The following is a 24,950-nucleotide window of genomic DNA, read 5'->3' on the forward strand; positions in this document are numbered from 1 at the left end:
TCATATCCCTCTTCGTTTTTGATATACAGGGAGTGTTTCAAAATTTACGATTTTCAGACACCTCCTGTATCTCGGCTATCCGGAAACGTAAAAACGGGTTCTAATAGATTTCTTCACGTATGGTGTATAATCCAATGGTGCACGTAGAATTTTTCTAGTCATCACGGTTTTTGAGTTATGAAGAGTTAAGTATTTTAGAAGTTGAGTATTCAGTATTTGAATTGTGTTTATAACTCAAAAACCGTGATGACTAGAAAAATTCTACGTGCACCATTGGATTCCACGTGAAAAAATCTAGTAGAACCCGTTTTTACTTTTCTACTAAGTTTACGGATAGCCGAGATACAGGAGGTGTCTGAAAATCGTAAATATCAAACACTCATCCAAAACGAAGAGGGCTATGAAAATTTGGTTTGCGCCATTGTAAGTTTCACAAAACTAGTAGTTCAGGTTCGCGAAAGCCGCAACTTTCTATCTTTCATAATAACTGAGATACCCTGCAAACCCATCAAAATTTGAACACCTGTACATTTGGATTTGGATTATTCTCTACTCTTTTACATGTTTCTGGTGTTTTGTTTAACAAATTTTTAAGAACTTTTATTTTATGTGTATGTTTTATGATAAGTTTCATAGACAACTTAATCAAAAAAGTGAAAAAACATGCATATTTATATTTCATTTTTCTAGTAAGGGTTATTACGCTTTTTTTTACATTTGTAATTAATGCTACTTTAGTTCATTATTGTTAAAAAAATGATTAAATGGATTTCGTTTGAAATGGTAAATTGTGGTTGCAGCGCTAACTATCGGCAGGGTTGGATATAAAATGTACATAGAAATTGAAAACCGTTCCAACAGCGTTGACGAAATGTACGCGTACACGAACGTGTCAACGGACGAACATGCGCAGAAAAAAGTCCTGTACTAGTCGTGTACGCGTATACTCGTGATCTTTTTAAATGAAAATTAGAGAAGGATGGCTAGCTCGGAGTCGGGGACGGTCGGGTTGGTTTACTTTGAAACCCTGCGCAAGGCTAAGGGGCCGGAGTAATCACGACGGCCAAAGCAGGTAGAGAAAGAGTAATTTAGAATTTGTCACTACGGGATTTTTAAATAGGTTTATTGTAACAGAAACCAGCTAAATATTCGATTAAATTATCGAAAATAGCATAATAAATTATTTAATGTAAATAAAAATTGTTTCTAATTTAAATCAATTTTATGATGATAACTATTAAAATATAAATACAGAAAAAATATTAAATAATAATATTATTACAGTAAAACTTAATTTACATGATTTTCGAACAATTGATTCGATTGTATTGATTGTGCGCAGTTAATTGTTTCTATTAATGGTAAACCTCCTTGTCAATACAAGAATTCATTAATTTCATAAATAAGTTTTATGATGATAATAGAGGACCATTCATCAGTAAATGGTGAATCTGAAACCATAAAATCCTATTTGAAGTCGAAAAGAAGCTTTTTTTCCCATTTGCTTTTGAGAATAATTTACCTTATATAGCCCAAATTAAATCAACTCAAAAAAATGCTATTTAAATGAATCGTCAACAATTAAAACGTTTAAAATTAATATTAAAAATCTACCCAAATTGTTCAAGACCATCTTACATCGTTTAAAAATCTTGTAAATCAGTTTACAGCGGCTCAAAATCAATTAAAATATAGTAAAATCATTTAGAAACTATCTAAAATGGTTGAAAATCAAACCGTCAAAAACTGTTCAAAATCCTGCCAAATCTTCTATACTCACGTAAAATCATCTGCAGAAGATTAATATTTAGTAAAATTATTTAAGATTTTAGTGACAAAACGTTCTATGTTTTTTAACTTTTGATAAAAGAAGTTTTGAATCACACTGTAATAATATTAATAATTAATCAGTATTAATATCTTAATATATTATCATCATGAAATTGATTTAAAATAGAAACAATAATTGAAACACATTAAATAATTGAAACTGCACAATCAATACAATCGAATCAATTGTTCGAAAATCATCTAAATTAAGCTTTACTGTAATAATATTATCATTTAATATTTTTTCTGTATTTATATTTTAATAGTTATCACCTTAAAATTGATTTATATTAGGAACAATTTTTATTTGTTTTCCAAAAATCATTTTTTAATAAAACATAATACATTAAATAATTTATTATGCTATTTTCGATAATTTTATCGAATATTTAGCTGGTTTCTATTACAATAAACCTATTTAAAAATCCCATAGTGACAAATTCTAAATTACTCCTTCTCTACCTGCTTTGGCCGTCGTGATTACTCCGGCCCCTTAGCCTTGCGCAGGGTTTCAAAGTAAACCAACCCGACCTTCCCCGACTTCGAGCTAGCCATCCTTCTTTAATTTTCATTTAAAAAGATCACGAGTGTACACGACGAGTCAAATTTGTACGGTTGGAACGAATCTATTATTGACACGTTTTATGAATTTAGAAGATAAATAAAGACTTATGTTAAAGTTAAAAGCCTTTCATTAACCGCTATAATTATATAGCATTATATATTTTTTTAAATCGATTAAATTTACCATATTATATGTTTTTAAGGTAATAATAAAAAAAATATATTACCTCCATAAAAAAAGTTTTTATATAAATCTCTTAGAAAAACTTGTCTTTAATAAATATTTCAATAAATAAAACGAGGGTAAAATTTCTACAATTTTCATGGTTACTGTGTTTGTATTATTTAAAATTTTATAATTTAATTTGTTCTTCTGGTTTTAGACCAACTAATTTTTCACATTTTTCGTAAACTCGACGCGCAAAATCCGGATCGGTAGCATTTTTATAATGTCCGACATCCCTGCAATTATTAAAAAATCGTCCACCTGATTTTCCAGCATCTTCTGAAAGCGCAACATATAATGTTGTTTGAGCACCTTCTTCGATCGTCTAAAAATAAGTATATAATAATAGATGATACTCGTTTTATTTTGTTATATTATACATACCTTGAAAAGCCATTTAAATGAATATACAATTGAAGTAATAAATTTAGATTGGTTGTCGAATATATTGGTGATTATAACACCTGGGTGAAGTGCGTTAACAATAATATTGGTATTTTTGAGTCGTTTATTCATTTCTATTGTACAAACAGCGTTGCATAATTTAGAATCAGAATAATATTGAGTTGATCGATATGTTTTATGTGACATTTCCACAGGAAGACCGAGATTTTTCGGTTCGAACTTTCCCGTTTGTACCATATTAGACGCAACATTGACAATTCGACTATGACCCGCCTTGTGCAATTTATTCATTAAAAGATGAGTTAATAAAAACGGTGATAAATGGTTTACTTGAATAATAACCGGATATCCATCTTTCGTCAAATAATCTACACCGGATATACCAGCATTGTTTATTAAAATATCTAAACGCTCTTCATTTCGATTAAAATCATTAGCAAAATTTCGAACGGATTCAAATGATTCCATATCAATCACTTTTAATATAACATTATCGTTATTCGTTTCTTTGATTATTTGTTTTCGAGCTTCTTCACCTTTTATTTTGTTTCTGCATGCTAATATTACTTTTGCGCCCCTTTTTGCAAAATCTAAAGCTGTATAATATCCAATACCTGAAATATTAAAACATAATAATTTACAGGAAAATAAAACAAAATGTATCTTACCTGTGTTAGAACCAGTCACTAATACAGTTTTACCTATTAAACACTTATACGATCTATTCCATCTGGTATTTAATTTCCAATATATTTTTAATATTGCTAAAGGAACCGCTACTGTTAAAAATATGGTTAAATAGGTCATTGTTACTGCTTAGCTTATCGTTGAATGAGCAAGCAAAAAAACGGTTATAGATTAAATAGTCCAAAAGTAATCGTTTTAAAACTACGATAAGATTAAGGATATTTATGCTGCACGCATCGAAACTTGTGCTTAGAATAATTCATTAATTTATATACACATTAGAACAAAAGTCTAAATACGCGAAATCGACTTCTAAATGGCAAATAGACAAACATTTTGACTCATTTGTTGATCAAGTTGGAAATTTGGGTCAATATTATTTATATTCGCAGATAATTTGCCAAAAACGAGCGTATATGCAGAAAATTTTGTCTCAATACAAATAGTATTTTGAGCATAAATACAATATTTGTGAATATCGTCAAAATTATTTAAAAATTAACGATATAAACTCAGTTCGGTGATCTGAAAGTATAGCTTCTGAAAAGCCATTTATTAGAACAAAAGTTCTACAAACTTTGCTAGTTCACATTGTAACGTTAAAATGTTCTTATTATTATAGTTATTTACGTTATAGATCCGCTAGGCGACGAGTCTGGAATATCTAAACGAGTACTGTTACATGACCTACCAGACTTGTGTCGTATAACATTTTATTTCTTGTAATTATTTTAGACAAAACGTTACGGGCAATTATTAGAATCTTGTCATTTGATAATGATCTTTGTAATGTTCTAAGTCCATCCGATAATACCCTTTTATTTATTATTTATATATTATTTTATTTAGATGTGTTAAATATATTGAACACAATAACAGTTTTGCACGTAATGGAACAAGTCTTTGACGAAAGTCATGAAAATAATGATTGGCTGCAGAAAAGAATGCAAATATGGCATATAAAGAATCTTATGAAAGTATTCCTACGGAAAGTTGTGTTATGAACCATCAGTTAGACACGGAATTATTGAATTCTTTTTGAAATTACCGTCCAAGCATTGGTTATACAACACTTCTTAAATAATGTTGTAGTAGTATTCTCAGACACCGCTTTCCATGTCACTTCGCTTTCCACACACTCACTGAGCAAGTTCAGAAGCAGATGCTCGTTTAATTGTCTCGTTGATCTGTAATCCATTTTAAATATTGTTTACTCATGTTATCTTTAAAAGATTTGTCAATAGATAGATCCACAGGTTGTAGTATGGATGTTATTCCACCAGGTATTACGACAAGAAGTCCTCCTGGTGTACTATATCTTTCGGAATGGTTTTTCTTCTCAACATTAATAATGGCGACAATTCTTTCTCATCACCTGTTGCTGTTAGCATCACTGTTAAGCACAATTTTTCGCAACCACTTGTTTCTAAAGAAATTTCCCTCACACCTCTTCTTTGTAGTGTGTAATTGGGAGGCATATCTAGATATATTGCCATTTTGTCGGTATTTGCAGTTTGAGACAAATTGTATATTTTCATAAAAATCATTAGGTAGGAGCTTTTGGCAAACTGTAGTTTTGAGCCTCAATGATAATCCCATTCGGAGCATGAACAGTCCAACCTTTGCTAGCATTAAAAATTTATTATCCAATAATATTCAATGAATTTCCTATTTTTATTGTTTTTGTGTTTGCACGACAGCCGAACGTTACTCTCATCAACGCCAAAAATTGTATGAGCGACAACAACCAACCACAATCCAATTCACCTTGCACTAACTTCTTCAAAAACTTGATACACGTCTAATCCGTTCCACGATCTGGGTATGAGCCGTCCAGGCGTAGAGACAAATGTTTGAGAAATCTCCTCTGAATTCTCTCCAATATAAGTCTATGACACACATATTGTGGCGACCAAATTACAGAACCATATTCCAATTTGGACAATACAAAGGTCAAAAACAGGGACTTATACACACCGATGTCAGAAAAAGCACGCGAGGTGCGCAAAACGAAACCAAGCATCCTCGCTGCAGAAGATGCAATACTTTCAATGTGCGGTACAAAAGACAATTTACGGCCAAAGTAACTCCCAGATCCTTGATTATAGATAGTTTCTCAAGAAAAACATCTTTGATCCAATGATCTTCTGGTTATAGTACTTATTGTATGCAGACCGCATATTCCTTAGTTCAATCGAATTGGAACTGAGACAAAGTGTATTTAGTAAATTCAAATGATCATGCATTTGTTTGAGTTCGGGATTTAGCCAGCGTAAATTGGAATTTATATGTTTAACTTTTACTTTTCTTTTCGGAAAAGGCTCATTGCAGGAATGTAGCAATTTATCAAGAAAAACATTGAGTTTGTTTTCTGCTGCTAAGCAGCTATTAATAATAAAATCCCAATTCAGCTCAGATACATGATTATAAAACAAAATACTTCATTTCTGAGTTAAAGGTCTCGTCGTCAGGAGCCCATCATTTGAGAATGCATCGCAACTCGATTCCACGATGATCCGAGAGCTGACACGACAGCTTGGCCTCAGCGTGACACGAGTTAAAATTAATAAAAACGTTATCGATACAATTCTCGAGTGAGGTTATTAATCATGTATTCAAAACCAAACGTAGCAAAGCAGTCAACCAGCAAGTCCGCGTCCCCATTTCCGACGCCGAATTTAACATTAAAATCGCACCTTATCGGTGGGATTGAACAATGACAAGGTATTTTCAACCTGGTTGATAAAGAAATCGAGGTCTCCAGAAGGAGATCGATAATATTCAGGATTATTATGTTCAGGTCAATTAATTTTATACCACAAATTTCGTAATGAATATAGCTTTGCCGCCAATTTATACAGACCCGGTATAATCTTGAATTATTATTTTAATAACACGTTTTATGAATTTAGATAATAATAAAGTTGTTCATCTGAAAGGCTTTTCATCAATCGCTATAACTATATAGCATCATATTACTTTTACATCGATTAAAATAATTTACCATAAAGTTTTTAAGGTAATAATAAAAAAAATATTACCTCAGAAAAAAAGTTTTTATATAAATCTATTTGAAAAGTATATTTTTAATAAATACTTCAATAAATAAAACGAGCGTCAAATTCGTTATTATTTAAAATGTTATCATTTAATTTGTTCTTCTGGTTTTAGACCAACTAATTTTTCACATTTTTCGTAAACTTGACGCGCAAAATCCGGATCGGTAGCGTTTTTATAATGTCCGACATCCCTGCAATTATTAAAAAATCGTCCACCTGATTTTCCAGCATCTTCTGAAAGCGCAACATATAACGTTGTTTGAGCACCTTCTTCGATCGTCTAAAAATAAGTATATAATAATTAGGGCACGAAACTTTTGTAACAAAACGATACGATTTCCCCCCTTCACTCGTTCTCAGCAGAAAATTTTATACAAAAGTTGTTCTAAATTAAATTCTAAAACAATTTTCTCAATAAAAAATATATAAAAATATATATATACAATTTTTTTTTACTCTATGTTCGTAATTATTGATCAAATCAAAAATTTTTATTAACAATATTTGTTTAAAATTACTTCAGGACAATTTTTTGCTAACTTGAAATTTTAATTTCCCTCTGAATAGTATGCTATCAAAATTAATTATCTCGATAATTATTGTTTTTATCAAAAAATGTTTTAAATAAAATTTGTTTCAATTTCGATTTTGAATCAATTATCTTAATACAAAAATTTTACATCTCCATTAATTAAGCATCTAAGTATAATTATGTATAAAAACGGAAAAATTATTATTTTGAGGTTATCTCCTTAATTATTAATTAAATGAAAAAAAAAATGTTGACAAAGTTTGTTTAGAATTGTTTCAGGAACAATTTTTGTTAACACAATTTTTTTCTAACTTGAAATTTTAATTTCCCACTGAACAGTATACTACAAAAATTAATATTTTTGAGGTTATATCCTTACTGTTGATTGAATAAAAAAATGTTGTTAACAAAATTTGTTTAGAATTACTTCAGGAACAGTGTTTGTTAATACAATTTTTTGCTAACTTGAAATTTTAATTTCCCTCTGAATAGTATGCTATCAAAATTAATTATCTCGATAATTATTGTTTTTATCAAAAAATGTTTTAAATAAAATTTGTTTCAATTTCGATTTTGAATCAATTATCTTAATACAAAAATTTTACATCTCCATTAATTAAGCATCTAAGTATAATTATGTATAAAAACGGAAAAATTATTATTTTGAGGTTATCTCCTTAATTATTAATTAAATGAAAAAAAAAATGTTGACAAAGTTTGTTTAGAATTGTTTCAGGAACAATTTTTGTTAACACAATTTTTTTCTAACTTGAAATTTTAATTTCCCACTGAACAGTATACTACAAAAATTAATATTTTTGAGGTTATATCCTTACTGTTGATTGAATAAAAAAATGTTGTTAACAAAATTTGTTTAGAATTACTTCAGGAACAGTGTTTGTTAATACAATTTTTTGCTAACTTGAAATTTTAATTTCCCTCTGAATAGTATGCTATCAAAATTAATTATCTCAATAATTATTGTTTTTATCAAAAAATGTTTTAAATAAAATTTATTTCGATTTTGAATCAATTATCTTAATAAAAAAATTTTACATCTCCATTAATTAAGCATCTAAGTATAATTATGTATAAAAACGGAAAAATTATTATTTTGAGGTTATCTCCTTAATTATTAATTAAATGAAAAAAAAATGTTGACAAAGTTTGTTTAGAATTGTTTCAGGAACAATTTTTGTTAACACAATTTTTTTCTAACTTGAAATTTTCATTTCCCACTGAACAGTATACTGTTCTTTTAATCAAGATTTTCTGAGAACGAGTGGAGGGGGGAAATGGTATCGTTTTGTTACAAAAGTTCCGTGCCCTGATAATAATAGATGATACTCGTTTTATTTTGTTATATTATACATACCTTGAAAAGCCATTTAAGTGAATATACAATTGAGCTAACAAATTTAGGTTGATTATCGAATATATTGGTTATAATAACACCTGGATGAAGTGCGTTAACAATAATATTGGTATTTTTGAGCCGTTTATTCATTTCTATTGTACAAACAGCGTTGCATAACTTAGAATCAGAATAATACTGACCTAATCGAAATGCTTTATGTGGTATTTTCACAGGAAGACCAAGATTTTTCGGTTCGAACTTTCCAGTTTGTACCATATTAGATGCCACGTTTACAATTCGACTATGACCCGCTTTGTGCAATTTATTTATTAAAAGATGTGTTAATAAAAACGGTGATAAATGGTTTACTTGAATAATAACCGGATATCCATCTTCCGTCATATAATCTGAACTGGATATACCAGCATTATTTACTAAAATATCTAAACGCTCTTCATCTCGATTAAAATCATTAGCAAAATTTCGAACGGATTCAAATGATTCCATATCGATTACTTTTAATATAACATTATTGTTATTCGTTTCTTTGATTATTTGTCTTTGAGCTTCTTCACCTTTTATTTTGTTTCTGCAAGCTAATATTACTTTTGCGCCCCTTTTTGCAAAATCTAAAGCCGTATAATATCCAATACCTAAAATATTACAAAATAATAATTTACAGGAAAATAAAACAACATGTATCTTACCTGTGTTAGAACCAGTCACTAATACAGTTTTACCTATTAAACACTTATAGGATCTATTCCATCTGGTATTTAATTTCCAATATATTTTTAATATTGCTAAAGGAATCGCCACTATTAAAAATATGGTTAAACAAGTCATTATTACTGCTCAGCTTATCATCGAATGAGCAAGCAAAATGCGGTTTTATACTAAATGGTCCAATGGTAATCTTTAAAACAATGATAAGAACGTTTATGTTGCGCGTATCGAATCTGTGTAGCTAATTATGTGTTAAAATAAGTCATTAATTTTTATACAAAAGTCTAGAAACGCCTAATTTACTTCTCAATGGGTAAACACAGTAAATCTGTTCTAACATTTTAGTTCTAACACTTCTATGATTTTAAGATCTATTTCTATTATTAACGTACAGAAAATAGATGTGAAGAGCATTGACGGTACTTTGCATTATAACCATCGTAACAATCAATTTTGATTGCAAGGCTAAAAGATACACTCAAACACTTTTGGGATTCATACCATGATCTGCAAAGGTCTTATATATTTTGGTAATGTTAACGATTTAATTAATTCTTGATGAACCATTTGAGTCATAAATAACTAAATTCAGTCTGTATGATGCTCAATGGAAGAAGTTTGCGTTGTGGTACTTAGTTTTAATTCTTTGCTACAGTTATCAAACCCAAGACACATGAGTTTGTCCATGTCCAATCGAAAATTAGATACTGGGTTATAGCAGCATACTGAATGTTGATGCAGAACTGATGCGCATGATAATTTTTGTTAATATGGTGTAAATTCCTATACAATAAATCTTTATGCCATATCTGTATTTCCGGTTTTTGATGTACCTACTTTCTGAACAGCCGTCTTCCTAGCTAAAACACAATCGATTTATCTTACGAAAGCTTACTATTAAATTGAACAGCACTTATTTCTGCGACGGAGCTGCAGACAGAAGGAAGAAAGGTTTATATCTTTAACAATAGGTATAAAGATATTCATTAATAAGTAGATTTACAGAAAAGAACAGTTCCATTGCTTACAAGAATGATAATAGAACTAACAAACCCAATTCAACTAAAATGGAAGAAATATAAAAGGTATTATTATTAGATTTTATTGATAATCGAAATTTGAAGAAAACGAATCTACGAATTTATCTATGACTTCATCTACTTAAGCCAAAGTGTCACAACTGGTGAAAATCTTCAGTTAAAAAATAGTGGAATTCATTGTCCTCTTTATTTTCAGGTGAATCATAATTGTTCAACGTGTAATCCTTATCTTACAATATTTGAAGCAAGTTCTATATCGGCTAATTTGTGTATTCACTTCCGTTTTCTACTTTGGGAAGGATCTACTACTGCGTTATTATTCGTCGTATTACTGAATGTCACATAAAGATCAAAAAATGGTAACCACGCTTTCAAAAAATAAAAGCCAGGTAGACTGGTTCGAAATAACATCCTCACTGTCAATAATTTATCTTTTCTTATTAATAAAGTTTGTATTCGCTAATACACAACTCATTTGCAAAATATTTCCACCTTATACATTGACTTTATTAATTCTTGGCATGCAGAACAAGGTTGTTTAGATTAACTTTGCTATGTGGTCATATCTACAATTAACATACAGGGTCAATTGCACTTTTATACTGCCTCTGAATACTAAAAATCAATTATTATCGATTTAAAAATAAATATAGATACTTATAAAGTTAACTTTCCATTTCTCATTGTCATTAGGGCCTTCTCTACTTCTTCCTCAATTTCTGCGCTGTAATGTTCTTTCCATGCCCCTAATATTCCCTTATTTGATGTGTTTAGATCGCCGTTTTGATCTTTGATGTTCCTTATCTGTTTTCTTTGGCTTCCCTTCAATCTCTTGATCGTATCCCAGAATTGTTTCAGATTACCTGTGTAATCTTGTTCGATCTTTTTTCCAAATCTCTCCCAGGAAAGCCTTTGCTTGCTTTATAATTTCCTTTGCCTCATTTCATTTTTGGTAGTATCTAATCCATGCTCGTTTCTTCTCCTGTACCTTTTCTTTTACTATATTGTTCCACCAAGTTGTTCGTTTTTGATTATGATTAACGGTTTTTATATTCATATTCAACATATTTGTGTAAAATTGTTAGAATCGTCCACTATATTTTATAAAAAATAAGTTAATTTGAATATACTTAAATATTTATTGAAACTTTGCAGTAAATTTCGATTCAACAAATTATTTTTAATCTATGCTTATTATTATTATTATTATTAAAGGATTTTATTATTAATAATATAATAATCTTATGGCGCCATCTATGAATTACTGAAACAAACATTAATCACAAACACTCTACCTTATCGGCATTAATAAAAAAATTCAAATTTTCTTGAAAAATTAAATGAAACGTCACATAAAATCTATAAAGGAATGGATATAACAGTCGTAAGAATATAAATAACATAAAATCAATTAATGTGAAGATGATTAATTGAATATAAACTTGACGTTTGTAAAGTTTTGTAAAGCGCGCGGGGTGTGGGTTTGTTCGGCGTGTTGTTGCAATTATTTTTTTTGTATTCGGATGACAGGTTGTTCTAAAGAGTAGGTGAAAATATCCCGTTTTTTCCCTCTGAATTTCCGTTTGGTGTAGCGGTACCGAGCTGTCTGGTTTGTTGTCGCGGTTAACAGTGATGAGACGGTCCCTTTTTCTTCATCGATAATGTCGACAAGGGGCAAAGGTACCACCAAAAATGACGAACGGAGCGTTGAGGTTAGTAACCTTGTTTCTTTTCATTGAAACTTTACGCGAATTTCTTTGTCCTCGTATTTCTTCGTCTCGAAAAATACCATAACCGAAAAATTTTTTCAATTTTCCCCAACTGTCTTCGATCATTTGTCACGCTAAATAAATGAACAAATGAAATATGTCAAAATTTAAAGTATATCTTTGGAATAGAATTTTATAAAAAAAAACGACTTGGAATCATGGATTGTTGGAGTAATGCGTCAGAGTCTGTAAGAAAATCCAATTATTTATTTACTTTTAAACTCGTCTTGATTAAATTGAACTTATTAACCACCTTGATTTTATTTTTTTCAGACACTCGCAGAGGTGTTTCGATGTTTTATTTGTATGGAAAAGCTTCGAGACGCTCATCTCTGTCCGCATTGCTCCAAACTGTGCTGCTATGTATGCATTCGACGGTGGTTAACTGAACAAAGATCTCAATGTCCACATTGTCGAGCTTCTTTACATCTACACGAACTTGTGAATTGTAGATGGGTTGAAGAAGTCACTCAACAGTTAGATACTTTGCAAGCTGTTAATCATTCTGGGGCTAGAGGTGAAGAAAGCGACAGAGATAAGTAAGTAAATAAATACAAATTAATTATATTTTTTAATTACTAAGTACAGTAAAACCTCGATGTAACATACTTTAGATACAAAGGACAAAATATTTTTAAGTTGTACTATTAATATTATCTATTTAATGTTTAAATATAAATGTTAGAGCTCATAGATAGAAGTTATGCTCCAAGTTGCTCTATTCCATGTTCATAGATAAGCTCAGAGTTGTCTATAGACAATGTATAAATCAAGTACAGCATTTCTAGTTATAATTGTTCTTCAGCGCTAGATTGTTGTATATTTTTTTTGAACTAAAGCATCATGGGGGGTACTTCTGGACAAACTAGATAGGTTTAACCTGACTTTAGGTCTATTGTCTTGGATGTTATGTTTTGGATAGATATCAAGCTGTAAAAATTAATAATTACATATCTAACTTTACTTTAGTCACCTCAGGAGTACCTCAAGGTAGTCATTTGGGACCAGTTCTGTTTACAGTTTATTATTAATGATATATAGGGTGATTTATAACATACAGAGCAGACTAAAATGTTAGGAACTAGAGGTAAAAGTGAAGAGATTTTCTAATAGTTACATAAGTAGATATCACATGTTAATTTTTTAAAGCTAATAATTAAATAATAAAAAAGTTTATTGCCATAATAAAAAAAAAATACAATTAAAGGAAATGTATACATTTAACAACTTAATATACAGGTGTCCTCAATGTCAAGAAGGCACCAGGTGAGAGGCCAACCCATACCTGTTCTGGTAAAAATAAGAAAAAAATTTCATGTCTCTTAGTTAAGTGGTAATAGACATATTTTTGAAAATGTTAGAAATCGTTACCATACATCATATCTTTAGGTACTAGGGTCAGAAATGTTCAATTTTTTTAATAATGTATTCCTTATGAACCATGCTACTATAGAAGTCACAAATTAAACAACAAAAATAGTTAGTTTTGAAAAAAAATATTAGTTTGATTGAGTTAAGGTTGAAAGAAGTTATGTCTATTAAGTTTGATACACGTTTTTTAAAAAAAGGAGTAGTATAACACCCTTGGCAAGTTATTTTACCCAATGATGACAAATTTGACGTCATTAATAGTAAAAGACTTGAAATGATAAGGTAATTGGTAATAATAAAGTTTATTGTAATCAATATTTGTATCAACTCCATTTTGAAGTATTAATGATACTAATTCTAACCTTTTTTTTTAACAATTATATAGTATGTCATAATGTAGTATAAAAGTTAATCTTGATAAAAAATTTTGCCACTTCTTAGAGCAAGATTGGGATAAAAATATTTAACATATTTTATACGCGGTGTTCAGAAAATTGAAAAAACTTTATTTGGTACAAGAGTAAAGTGCATTTATTTGAGAAGATACAGAAGAAGTTACAAGGAAAAGTTGTTCAAAAGTAAAAGGTAGTCTCTAATGTCAATTTTCGTAAAAATCGGCCTACTTTTATTTATTTTAATAAGTAATTTACGCACCACACATTTACTTTAACACAATACTGACGTCTCCGTGGTCAGTACGGAAATGCGGATTAGAGTAATTCCAATATTGTGCATGTTGCGAAGCCACAACACTATTGGTCGAAAAATTGATTCATCAGAAAACATTATTTTCTTATGAAATCCTCTTTCCATACTGCCAATCCACAAACAAAAATTCAAACGTTTTGCTTCATCGCCGGCTTCCAAAACATGATTGTACTTGACTGGCTTGTATGGATGTATCTTCTTGTGTTTTAATATCTTCTAAATTTGCGATTTTTTAACAAATTGAAGATTTTCAGCTCTTCTTCTTAATGATAATTTCGGGTGTTCCTCTACTGAATGTAATACCAACAAAGTACTTGCATCATTTTCATCGTATCTCTTCTTTTCACTAGATATTCGCAACAATGATCCAGAGCTTAAAAACTTCAAAATTATTTTACAGCAAGTAGTCTCAGAAACGTACACTTTGGGGAATTTTTCATTAAATTCCTGAATAACTCGACGATAACATTTTTCGATTTTCCCATAACATTTTTTGCAGTAAAGTAAGCATTTTAAGCTGACAATACTACGGCTAATAAAGTATAAAAGCGAAGTGTCAATAAAGCTTGTCACTATCAACGCCTACTAGTACAAAAATGATCAAAAATAAATAAAAGTAGGCTGATTTTTTTGAAAATTGGTATTAGAGACTACCTTTTACTTTTGAACAACTTTTCCTAGTAACTTATTTCCTTATCTTCTCAAATAAATGCACTCTTGTACCATTTAAAGTTTTTTCAATTTTCTGAACACCGCGTATAAAATATGTTAAATATTTCTATCCCAATCTTACTCTAAGAACTAGCAAAATTTTTTATCAAGATTAACTTTTTTCGATAAAATTAAAAATAAAAGTTTTTCCTATTCAACACTTTTTTCGTAGACATACTGTATATTATAAAATAGAACCAGATCAAATTTTATAGATACATAGTAGGTGAGTTGATGTTTGGACTCTACTTTTACTTCATCTTGGTACCTGAAAAACATTACTTAAACTTTAGGTGTCCAAGAGGTCCACACTCTCCTTTTTTTGTAGCATCCAATTACAATGGATGATATACGCCCCTATAAATGTGATTCGGGTTCCATACGTTTTAGTCGTTTTTTAACGCGTTGTACATTTTCTAGACACCCCTAAACTTAACCAATATCTTTATTTTATATTATAAACCTCAAACTAACAACATTACAAAACACGAATAGAATAAACTAAGCATTTGGTAACTTCAAGTGTAAAATAGTAGCTAAATGCGTGACGTCACGAATGGGCCTTTGAGCTGTACATCATTTCCCAGGATGTAGCAGTCCTCTTAGATTCTACCGTCCTTGATATAAATATAATTATATCAACGGTGTTGATAGCTGCCCGAATTTGTATGCATTAAAATTATTCATTTAAACATTCAAAGAATTTTCCTTGTCCATATTAATCCGTTATATCGAGTTTTTACTATAGTAATAAAATTTTAAGATTATTTATTTACTTTTTAAAGATGTATGACACATTTTGAAAAATTATCAGTATATTGTTGGACGTGTCGCTGCTGTATTTGTCATCAATGCGCATTATGGGGTGGTACTCATTCTGGCCATACTTTTAAACCTTTAGAAGAAGTTTACGAACAACATGTTACTCAAATTAAAGATGAAGTGGCGCAATTACGTAGAAGATTAATGGAATTGATTAGCATAGTGCAAGAAGTGGTAAGTTAATAAGTTGGAAACAAAAATATTAATTTTTAATTTGATTTTATTTTTTTAAACACGAAATTGATTAGGAAAGGAACGTGGAGTCTGTAAGGTCTGCGAAGGATGAAAGGGTTCGTGAAATCCGTAACGCAGTTGAATTGATGATAGCTCGATTGGATTCGCAGTTAAAAACGAAATTATTAACGTTAATGGGCCAAAAAGATTCTCTTACACAAGAAACTGAACAATTGGAACATCTATTACACGAAATTGAACACCAATTGCATACGTGTACTCGTTCTGAATTAATTTCAAAAAGCGGGGAATTATCAAGAATGATTCATGCAATCCGAAAGAAACCAATGACCAGTTTTGTAACTGCACCTGTTCCAGCGGATTTCCACAGCGAAATTGTCCCTAGTTATGATAGCAGCACATTTGTTATGCACTCTTTTTCTCAATTACAACGAAAAGCTGATCCGGTTTATTCCACCCCTTTGCATTGTAACGGATTGTGTTGGAGATTAAAGGTTTATCCGGATGGAAATGGCGTTGTCAGAGGAAATTATCTTTCGGTTTTCCTGGAATTAAGCGCCGGATATCCGGAAACCTCTAAATATGAATATAGGGTGGAAATGATTCATCAAGCGAGTAGAGATAGTTCCAAAAATATTGTCAGGGAGTTTGCTTCCGATTTTGAAGTTGGCGAATGTTGGGGATACAACCGATTTTTCAGACTTGATTTGTTAGCTAGTGAAGGATATTTAAATGTGTCTTTGGATACTTTAGTTTTGCGGTAAATTCCGAAAAAATGTTTTTATTGTTTAAAATTATTTGATTTGGTGCTTTTTAGTTTTCAAGTTCGTGCTCCAACTTTCTATCAAAGATGTAGGGATCAGCAATGGTACATTAATCAATTACAAGCTTTACAAAATCAGTATATTTCACAAATAAATGAATCAAAAGAGGTGAGTTAATTAAATTGTGGAAAAAGAAGGTTACTTAGATTGTAGTGATGACTATTCTATACTAAATGTATATTCTTTTTTAATTTAGAGATTAGCTGCAGAAATCTCTCGAAACGCAGTGGCGGCTTCAATTGGTGCAACAACAACGCAATTAGGCGAAACAAGTGCAATAACTGGCGTAAAAAGCCTTTATAGCATGTCAACGGTTAGTTCGCCTCTTCCAAATGATGGGATGGAACTCCGTTCAACATCGAGTTCGCATAACGCCACGACCACTCCAAAGAAAATAATGGGAATACCAGCGAAGTATTTATTAACCAAAACGAGATTGTCACCGTCTTCTAGTCCTCGATCGAGTCAAAAGACTTCGACGGTAGGCGATAGCCCAAATTTGCCGAAATCGTCGGTTGATATGAGTTGTAGTAGTGCGTCTTCGGTGTCGTCGATTCAAACGCAAATTCCGAAAGCGACGGAAGAGGACGTTCCGCCATTGACGATTTGCGAGAGTGTTCCAGAAACTCCAAGAATGATCAGTTTGGGAGTTTCGTTGAGTTCGCCGAATTTGTTGAATGTTGCGACGACAGCTATGACAATAAGTAGCAGTAGTAGTGATACAGATGTAAGTAAAGCTTTTAAAAATTTGGTTGATTTGGTTAAATTTTTTTTAAATTCAGGATTTAAGCGAACCTGAAAACTTTTTAGACGACGATCACCAAGAAACGAATTTAATTATGGCTGAAGAAAATTCAAATGATGAAAATGATGTCGATGATGAAACTATGTCTGGTAAGATTTATTTTTGTTAACTTGGGTATTAATATTAAATCCGTGGAGATCGTAAAATAAATAAACGGTGAGTCCTTGCAGATTTGGACAACTCCTTTTTATGCTGTAATTGTATTAGTTACTAAAAAAAGATCTCCACGAAAGTCAGCTTTACAGGGTGTCGCAAAAGTTCGGTAGCACGGTTTTTCTTTTAATAAAAATAAAACGGAAGTACTTTAAGATATGAAATTTGGCATAAATTTTGTTCAAACATTAACAAATTACAATGTTGAGTCAAAGTTCAACAACAACGTTACAATGGGGTTCAAATCAGGCGAGTTGGTTGGTCACTTTGTGGGGATGATTATGGCTGAAAAAGTGGATCTGCACCAATGCTCAACCACCTTAGCCTTGTGCGCGGGCGCTGAATCCTGTTAGAATGTATTGGGGCGTCTCACAGTGGGATATTTGCCCATTCTAGCTGGACAAAATTATTTTTCCATTTTTATTATCCCTTAAAATAGTTTTTTTATTTTCAGATACATTCGAAATGTTAAACTTTTTTTTTATTTAAAACCCTAAATTGTAATATACAGGTATTTCTAAATTGATGCGAAAGATTTCAAGGGTTGATTTGGCAGATAATTGTTGTTAATAAAATGACACCTTTTGACGATATTATTTATAAGCCTAAAATGTTATTACAAGGAGGTAAAAAAATCAACCCCTATAATACTTTGCATCAGAACGTTTTACTGCATTTACATTTTTCTATTTTAAATTTTGGTTTAAATAAAGGGGTTCAATCTGCACCTTTTTTGTCTCCAGATATTTTTTCTCAAAATTGTTAGTTTGCTCACAAAAAAATAAAATAAAGCATACGCTCATTTGACATAGGTAATTCAGATTAGTTATTATTTGTTAAGAAAAATCAAGTGAAATCTTTTGCATAAATTTAGAAACACCTGTATATTATGTACTTGTTATTGTTATTGCCTATATACTGGCTGTTTCTCAACCTATACGCATAAAGTAATAGGTGGAAAAAAATTGTAACAAAAGTTTTTTAGTTTCCTAGACATCCATGAAATTTACTTTCAAATCAAGGTGTTTCCAATATTTTCCATATACAATTGGGCTCGCTGAAACCACGATGTCCCACTAGCGCGGTCTAAACCAGGGTGTTGGCGGATTGTTTCGGCAGCAGTTTGTATCTGATTTCGCAATCTTTGCTCAGTATTCACCTCCTGAGCTGCAATGTTAAATGCCTAAATGCATGGTATAATATGGTTAAAGATAGTGCTACTGATTGCGACTCTTTAGTAGATTTGATCCGAGAGCAGTTTCAGCCTCTTCATTTTGATCGTGATTTATTTGAGGAAATTCAACGTAGATCTCAGGATCTACAGGAAAACATTGATTTATATATCGCTAGCATGAAGGGATTATTTAACAAACTTAGCAATCCTATTCCAGAAACAAAACATTTAGAAATTGTTATGGAACGTACTGTTCCTTACTATCAACCATTTTTTGCGTTAAAAGAAATTACTACCATTATCGAGCTACTTATTATGTGTCGAAAGTTGGATGTTCAAAGATTGAATGCTGTTACTTATGTACCTCCGCCTCTAAAAGTAAGAGTTTGATACCAGAATTGGCTTATGGTTCTCCTAGTGCTACAACTAGTAATCAGAGTGGTGAATTGCGTACGAATAAATTCAGAGTTTTTGAAGTACGACATCCCAATACTCGATCTAATCCCGCAACAAATTTTCACTATTCTTCTTCACTATGTTTTATCATACACTCGTGGCTATGAAAGGCCTTATTTAAAAATATCAATTTATGGCATTGACATGTTCGGATTGCTTGATTCTGGAACGACGTGTACGTTGTTGGAAGAACAAGGTTGGAATAAATTAGTTCGTGCTGGTGTTTCTGTGCTTGAGCCTGCGAAAGTGTCATATATTCTTGTAGCAAATGGTACGGAATGTGAGTGTTTGGGTGTATTGCGTACAGTTGTTAAGGTACAATAGAGAAAATTATTGATATACTGGTTGTACCTGGATTGCTGCCTCATGTGTTAATTCTTGGAATAGACTTTTGGATCAAGTTGGGAGTGGTCCCGGATTTGAAAGCGAAGGAATGGAGGTTTGATGCAAATTCTAATGACGTTGCAAAAATAGAAACCATTGAGGCGTTCTACTCACGAAAAGTATTAACTTTTGAAGAGTCTGCAGTGTTGGATGAGGTGGTGAAGACGGGTCTGGAATTGGAAACACTCATCTGGTAGAACATAAAATTAAAGTTTTTGACAACACGAATCCCATAAAACAACGATTTTATCCCTTATCACCTGCCTTAATGAAGTACATCGATAATGAACTAGACGAAATGTTGCCAATGGCATTATTGAACCATCAAAAAGTGCCTGGAGTAGTCCTGTTGTGCTTGGATGATTCATACCGATTTTGCGTGGACTATAGAAAAGTTAATAGTGTAACTTAAAAAAAAACGCTTATCCGCTACCATTTGTTGTTGCCATACTTGATCGTCTAAGGTATGCGAGATATTTATGCAGTCTGGATATTAAATCTGCTTACTGGCAGATACCAGTAGCAAAAGATTCCCGTCAATATACAGCTTTTACTGTGCCAGGACGCGGATTATATCAATTTTATAGAATGCCTTTTGGCTTACACTCAACACTTGCAACATGGTTTTGGCATTTTGTCACTTAAAAGAAGCTAGTTTAACTTTGAGCAGTAACTTTTGTCGGAGTGAGCTCAGCTATTTAGGATATGTTGTGGATGAACAGGGACTTCATGTGGATCCCGACAAGGTTAGCGCATTCTTGAATATTCCAACTCCAAACAAGGTTTCAGATGTTCGAAGTATCATGGGAAGTGCATCGTGGTATAGCCGATTTATACCACATTTTTCTGACGTTATACAACCACTCTGTCTTTTGCTAAGGAAAGGAATTCCTGTGTTAACCACTGTATACTATCCTCAGTATCAGCCAAGAGGGCGGCAACATCTGCATAGCACTCAATCTTGATTTTGTAATCATTCATAGTGTAACCATAGTTTACATTACATACTTTGTAATGTCTGACCTGTTCTAATTCTTTTATCGTTACTTTGTCGAACGTTTTAGTTAGATCAACGAAACAGAGGCAGGCTGCTTAACATTTTTATGTAGTAGTTCTATCTGATTCTTTTTGATGCTCTTGCAATCAGAAGTACGTGAGCAAACGACACACTCAAATGTATGTAAAAAATTTTGTGCAGAACATGAAATAAGTATGGTGGTATCAGTTCTAAACAGATGAGATAGTTTGGTGTTGCTGTGTAAGATGATTACTGGAAGCAAAGACTGTTATTGTCAATTTTGACGTGATTTACAAGACAGGTTGATCATAAATATAATAAATCCATTGCAGGTAATAATACTGTATTTATTAGTGGTAGTTTTAATGGGTTGAAAGTAATTTAAGGTTGAATCAACTTTCTAAAATGGACTTTTGTCCAGATAGAATTGACAAATACCCCATTGTGGCGTCTGTGGAAGCACTTCCTTCATCAGAATTTTATCAAGGTAGTTCTGGGAGTTGACTTGACCCTGGTTGCTCCAGTCTTGACCCCTTTTCCGATCTCCTTCTGAAGTTACCTCAGCCTCAAAATCCTCTATGTTGGACACCATTAGTTGAAAATGCATAAAGTAAGCCTTTAAACTTTTGGAGGAGTCTTTAGTAACAATAAGACGAACATGCGGGTAAAATTATAAAACAAAACTACAAAATCGTAAGGTTAGGTTCCCGAATTTTTGTGACACCCTGTATTTATAATTTAAGTTCCGCAACTAAAAATTCGAGGACTCACTGTTTCTTTACCCTTAATAAATTGAGTAAATTTTAGATTTGATTGAGGGAAATATAAAAAGTGTTTGATAAATCAAATAATTTAGGGTAAAAATGTTTTAAGGTAATGAAGCAATGTCTCTCGAGCCATGTTGCGGAACATCAGTAACTCAGCCTCAGGAAGGCGAAGAAGTGGCCGAGAAGGAATCCCCGGATAACCCAATTCAAACTGGTTAAAGAAAAAAATCGATTTTTTACGAAACTAACGGTTCATAAAATGAAGGATTAAAAAAGCCAAAGTCTTTCCGCGGTTCATATTATTTTTTAACTCTTTCTATTTTTTATTTAGATCAAAAATGCTCTCATGTTTATTTATAACACATTTCGATTTGTCATAGTATATTTATTAAAGGATCACTTTTTTGGTCTAGTTTATTTATTATTTTTGTGCATTTTTGTTTTATTTAATAATTATCTATAAATGTTTGTTTTGAATTAGGTGAAAATGATGTTGAGTATGCTGAATTTTCAATGGCTCAGGGTATGTTACTGCGCGAATCAAGTCCGGCTGTTAGCACATCAGGAACATCTTTAACAGCCCGACCTGGAAGTTCTTTTGAAGAAAAAATAATGCTCTTGCATCTGTTTGATCGTCAAGATAGGAACAATGGGAATAATATGGATACAAATCCTACTAATTTTGAACCTAGTCATAGTTTACGTAAATATTAATAAATAATATGGAATGGGTTAATACCAATAACAACAAATTTCTTGTTACAGTTAATTTTAATCCGAGTACAACCTCAAACCTCTCTCTAATAGACTTAAATCAACCAGACTGTGATCTAAATGCGGGTCTTATGGAATCACCATCAACTCCCGGTAAGTTACTTTATATCATTTTTTTTAACAATAATAAGATAAATAACTTTTAGATGCATCTAATGTAAAACTTTTAACGCGAAGTAGAAACTCACCATCAGTTGCAGGATGTTCTAACACTCCAGGAAATTGGTCTGAAACAATTTCATTAAACCAATCAACGAAAGTATGTAATTTTAAGTATTAATGTTTTTATTTTTATCGTATAAATTAGTTTTTTTTAAAAGAAATATTTTGATTTTGCATTTTAAAGTAGACAATTTGTGTATAGGAGTCCGTGATGGGACCATTAGAATCTTTTCTACGTTCAATTCAAAACTGTTATCCCGAACAGGACCACCGAAACAGGAAGATGTCGGCGTCAACATCCAAATTCCAGAAATTGTTCGACCGAAAATTGGTTAGTCCTCCGCATCCCAGCAATTTCCCCAAGCCGCTTCTCAACATAAATAACCTCAATAAGCTGCGGCCTGGGTTGCAAATAAATGACAGTGCCAGTGCTTGCGCTTTACCCTCATCAGCACCAACATCTTCAAGTGGTTAGTTTGATTATAAACATTTTTCTTAATTATTTAAAACGATTCATTTCAGATCCTGCATTTGCTACATCTCCATTTAGTTGGACCCCTTCACTTCTAACACTCCGCAAACCAAGTAGGGTAAATAAGCAGAGTCAACAAAGTTCTGGTCAATTGGGAAATAGTGATTTTAATACACCGGAAAAAGAACAAAAAGAGAATCAGTAAGGTTTAATATGGTATCAAAATTGTTGAAAGGATTAATAAAATTGTTTTCTTAAAGACCTCCACAAGATGATCAGGCTGGACCTTCAAATTAAAAACAACATGAAATAAGTGCTGATTTAATGCGTTGCGTTTTCGTTTCAATAATTGGTTTATTTTGGGGGTTGTGTCTCGATGAATTCCAGTGTTAATACTTGTAAAATGAAAGTTTGATTTATTTTGATGGAAAAGAGATTAAATTCCAAAGGATGGTTCGGTCGCTTCCCTTTAAATTTTGACTTTTACTTCAAACATTCCTATGAACATTTTAGTTAATTTAATGTTATTTAACGATGTGTATAATTGATTAGAAAAAAAAAATAATAAAATGAATTTAAATCTTTCTTTTTCCAAAAAACATATTGTATATACACTGTTAATTTTCATAGCCGACGTCAACATTGCAAGTATGCAACCAATATCACAATATTGATATTGCAATACGCGATTTGCGTATTTGGTTGCATACTTGCAATAATATTATTTATAAAAAAATGATTAAACTATACTATTAAAGCTCAAATATTTCCCCACACACTTCAATACATTTATTAACCCTTCTACTAAAACTTTCTTTACATCTTAAAAGGTTTTCTTGGCTACTATTTCTGCATCCATTTCTTATCCGCTCTTTCACGTTTTCTGGTGTAGTCGGTACTTCGCGATAAACATCCTTATGGACGCCCCATAAAAAAAATCAAAAGGTGTTAAATCAGGTGATCTGGCAGGCCAGGAAATTAGACCTCCCCTTCCAATCCATCGCCCAGCATAATCCCGATCTAAAGCTTCACGTGCAATATGTGAAAAATGTGCTGGACACCCATAATTTTGCAGCCACATATTTTGTCTTTCGTCCCTGCTCAAATCTACAAGTAACGTTGGTGAGACGTCATCTAAACAATTTCGGTACTTCTCCCCATTCAGCATTAGGTTATTCGTAATGGTTCTGATATTTCTGGGGGTGAGAAAACGATAGCTTCGTTGTTGAGCATTAATGTATCCTAAATTGCTGTTTTGATGAAACAATTTTTATTATTTTGCCTAAGTTATGGTCATTGGCGGTGAATATGCTTATCGTTTATAATTAAATTGTTTTATACTAGCGGTATACATATTTTTTTCTTAGCTTTTTTTTTTCCTTTTTGTTGTATTGCATTTAATTTTTAATTTTCTTTTTTAAGTACGTTTTTAAGTTCATTTTGTGATAACTTTGCTAATCATTAAGTATTGTAGTGATTAAAATACGTACCTTGCGAATTAGATTGATTAAGGTCCATTACTACCATCTTTTAGTTAACTTTATCTTATAGATAAACACATCTACTAGTCAATCAGAGCGTGTAAAATAGCCGTAACCGTGGTAATAATCCCTTAGATAGCTTAACCAGAAGATGGTAGTAACGAGCCTAAGGCCCACTTTTACCATCCTCCTGATAAACTATCTAGAGGATAGTTGCCATGGTTACGGCGGTTTTAAGCGCTCTCATTGGCTAAGAACTGGATTTATCTATCGGATAAATTTATCAGGAGGTGGTAAAAGTGGGTCTAATAAAATTAATTGAGTTTTTTGGGTATAGTTTAAAGTGAACTTTCTCATTTGGAGTATTTTCTGTTTCAATGTCATGCATGGCTTTGTTATTTTATGGTATATAAGTATATTTTCTTTTAAATATTATTTTATAATTTTTTCTTAATAGAATGATTGGTTTTCATATTGA

General features: G+C 31.7%; 3 protein-coding genes and 1 long non-coding RNA gene across 6 annotated transcripts; 1 reads left to right on the forward strand and 3 right to left on the reverse strand.

Moving 5' to 3' along the window:
• Positions 1-2,649: 2,649 nt before the first annotated feature.
• LOC111425313 (retinol dehydrogenase 12-like) lies at positions 2,650-3,871 on the reverse strand. The gene is made up of 3 exons (XM_023059264.2): positions 3,694-3,871; positions 3,005-3,639; positions 2,650-2,945 (listed from the first exon to the last, which is right to left on the reverse strand). Exons 1-3 carry the CDS (start codon positions 3,830-3,832, stop codon positions 2,748-2,750), a joined length of 972 nt encoding a protein of 323 aa, XP_022915032.2. The 5' UTR covers positions 3,833-3,871; the 3' UTR covers positions 2,650-2,747.
• Positions 3,872-6,749: 2,878 nt separating this feature from the next.
• Positions 6,750-9,528, reverse strand: LOC111425158 (dehydrogenase/reductase SDR family member 13-like). The gene is made up of 3 exons (XM_023058961.2): positions 9,368-9,528; positions 8,679-9,313; positions 6,750-7,051 (listed from the first exon to the last, which is right to left on the reverse strand). Exons 1-3 carry the CDS (start codon positions 9,504-9,506, stop codon positions 6,857-6,859), a joined length of 969 nt encoding a protein of 322 aa, XP_022914729.2. The 5' UTR covers positions 9,507-9,528; the 3' UTR covers positions 6,750-6,856.
• Positions 9,529-11,545: 2,017 nt separating this feature from the next.
• Positions 11,546-12,540, reverse strand: LOC139429041 (uncharacterized). Its single transcript, XR_011639746.1, has 2 exons — positions 12,449-12,540; positions 11,546-12,381 (listed from the first exon to the last, which is right to left on the reverse strand). It is a non-coding gene; the product is annotated as an uncharacterized lncRNA (long non-coding RNA).
• On the forward strand, positions 11,833-23,575 carry LOC111424872 (E3 ubiquitin-protein ligase TRIM37-like). 3 transcript variants are annotated; one of them, XM_023058608.2, is made up of 13 exons: positions 11,833-12,138; positions 12,469-12,734; positions 15,771-15,981; positions 16,056-16,762; positions 16,820-16,934; positions 17,023-17,553; positions 17,609-17,720; positions 22,065-22,286; positions 22,349-22,450; positions 22,504-22,616; positions 22,785-22,989; positions 23,042-23,192; positions 23,252-23,575. In XM_023058608.2, the coding sequence occupies exons 1-13, from the start codon at positions 12,088-12,090 to the stop codon at positions 23,286-23,288; spliced, it is 2,823 nt and encodes a 940-aa protein (XP_022914376.1). In that variant the 5' UTR covers positions 11,833-12,087; the 3' UTR covers positions 23,289-23,575. The 3 variants fall into 3 exon arrangements, with proteins under 3 accessions (XP_022914376.1, XP_022914360.1, XP_022914368.1); XM_023058592.2 differs by having other exon boundaries at positions 11,834-12,138; positions 22,722-22,989; XM_023058600.2 differs by lacking the exon at positions 11,833-12,138 and adding an exon at positions 12,301-12,383 and having other exon boundaries at positions 22,722-22,989.
• The last annotated feature ends 1,375 nt before the right edge of the window (positions 23,576-24,950 follow it).

Source organism: Onthophagus taurus, chromosome 2 (assembly GCF_036711975.1).
Source record: "Onthophagus taurus isolate NC chromosome 2, IU_Otau_3.0, whole genome shotgun sequence".
Classification (NCBI taxonomy): Eukaryota; Metazoa; Arthropoda; class Insecta; order Coleoptera; family Scarabaeidae; genus Onthophagus; species Onthophagus taurus.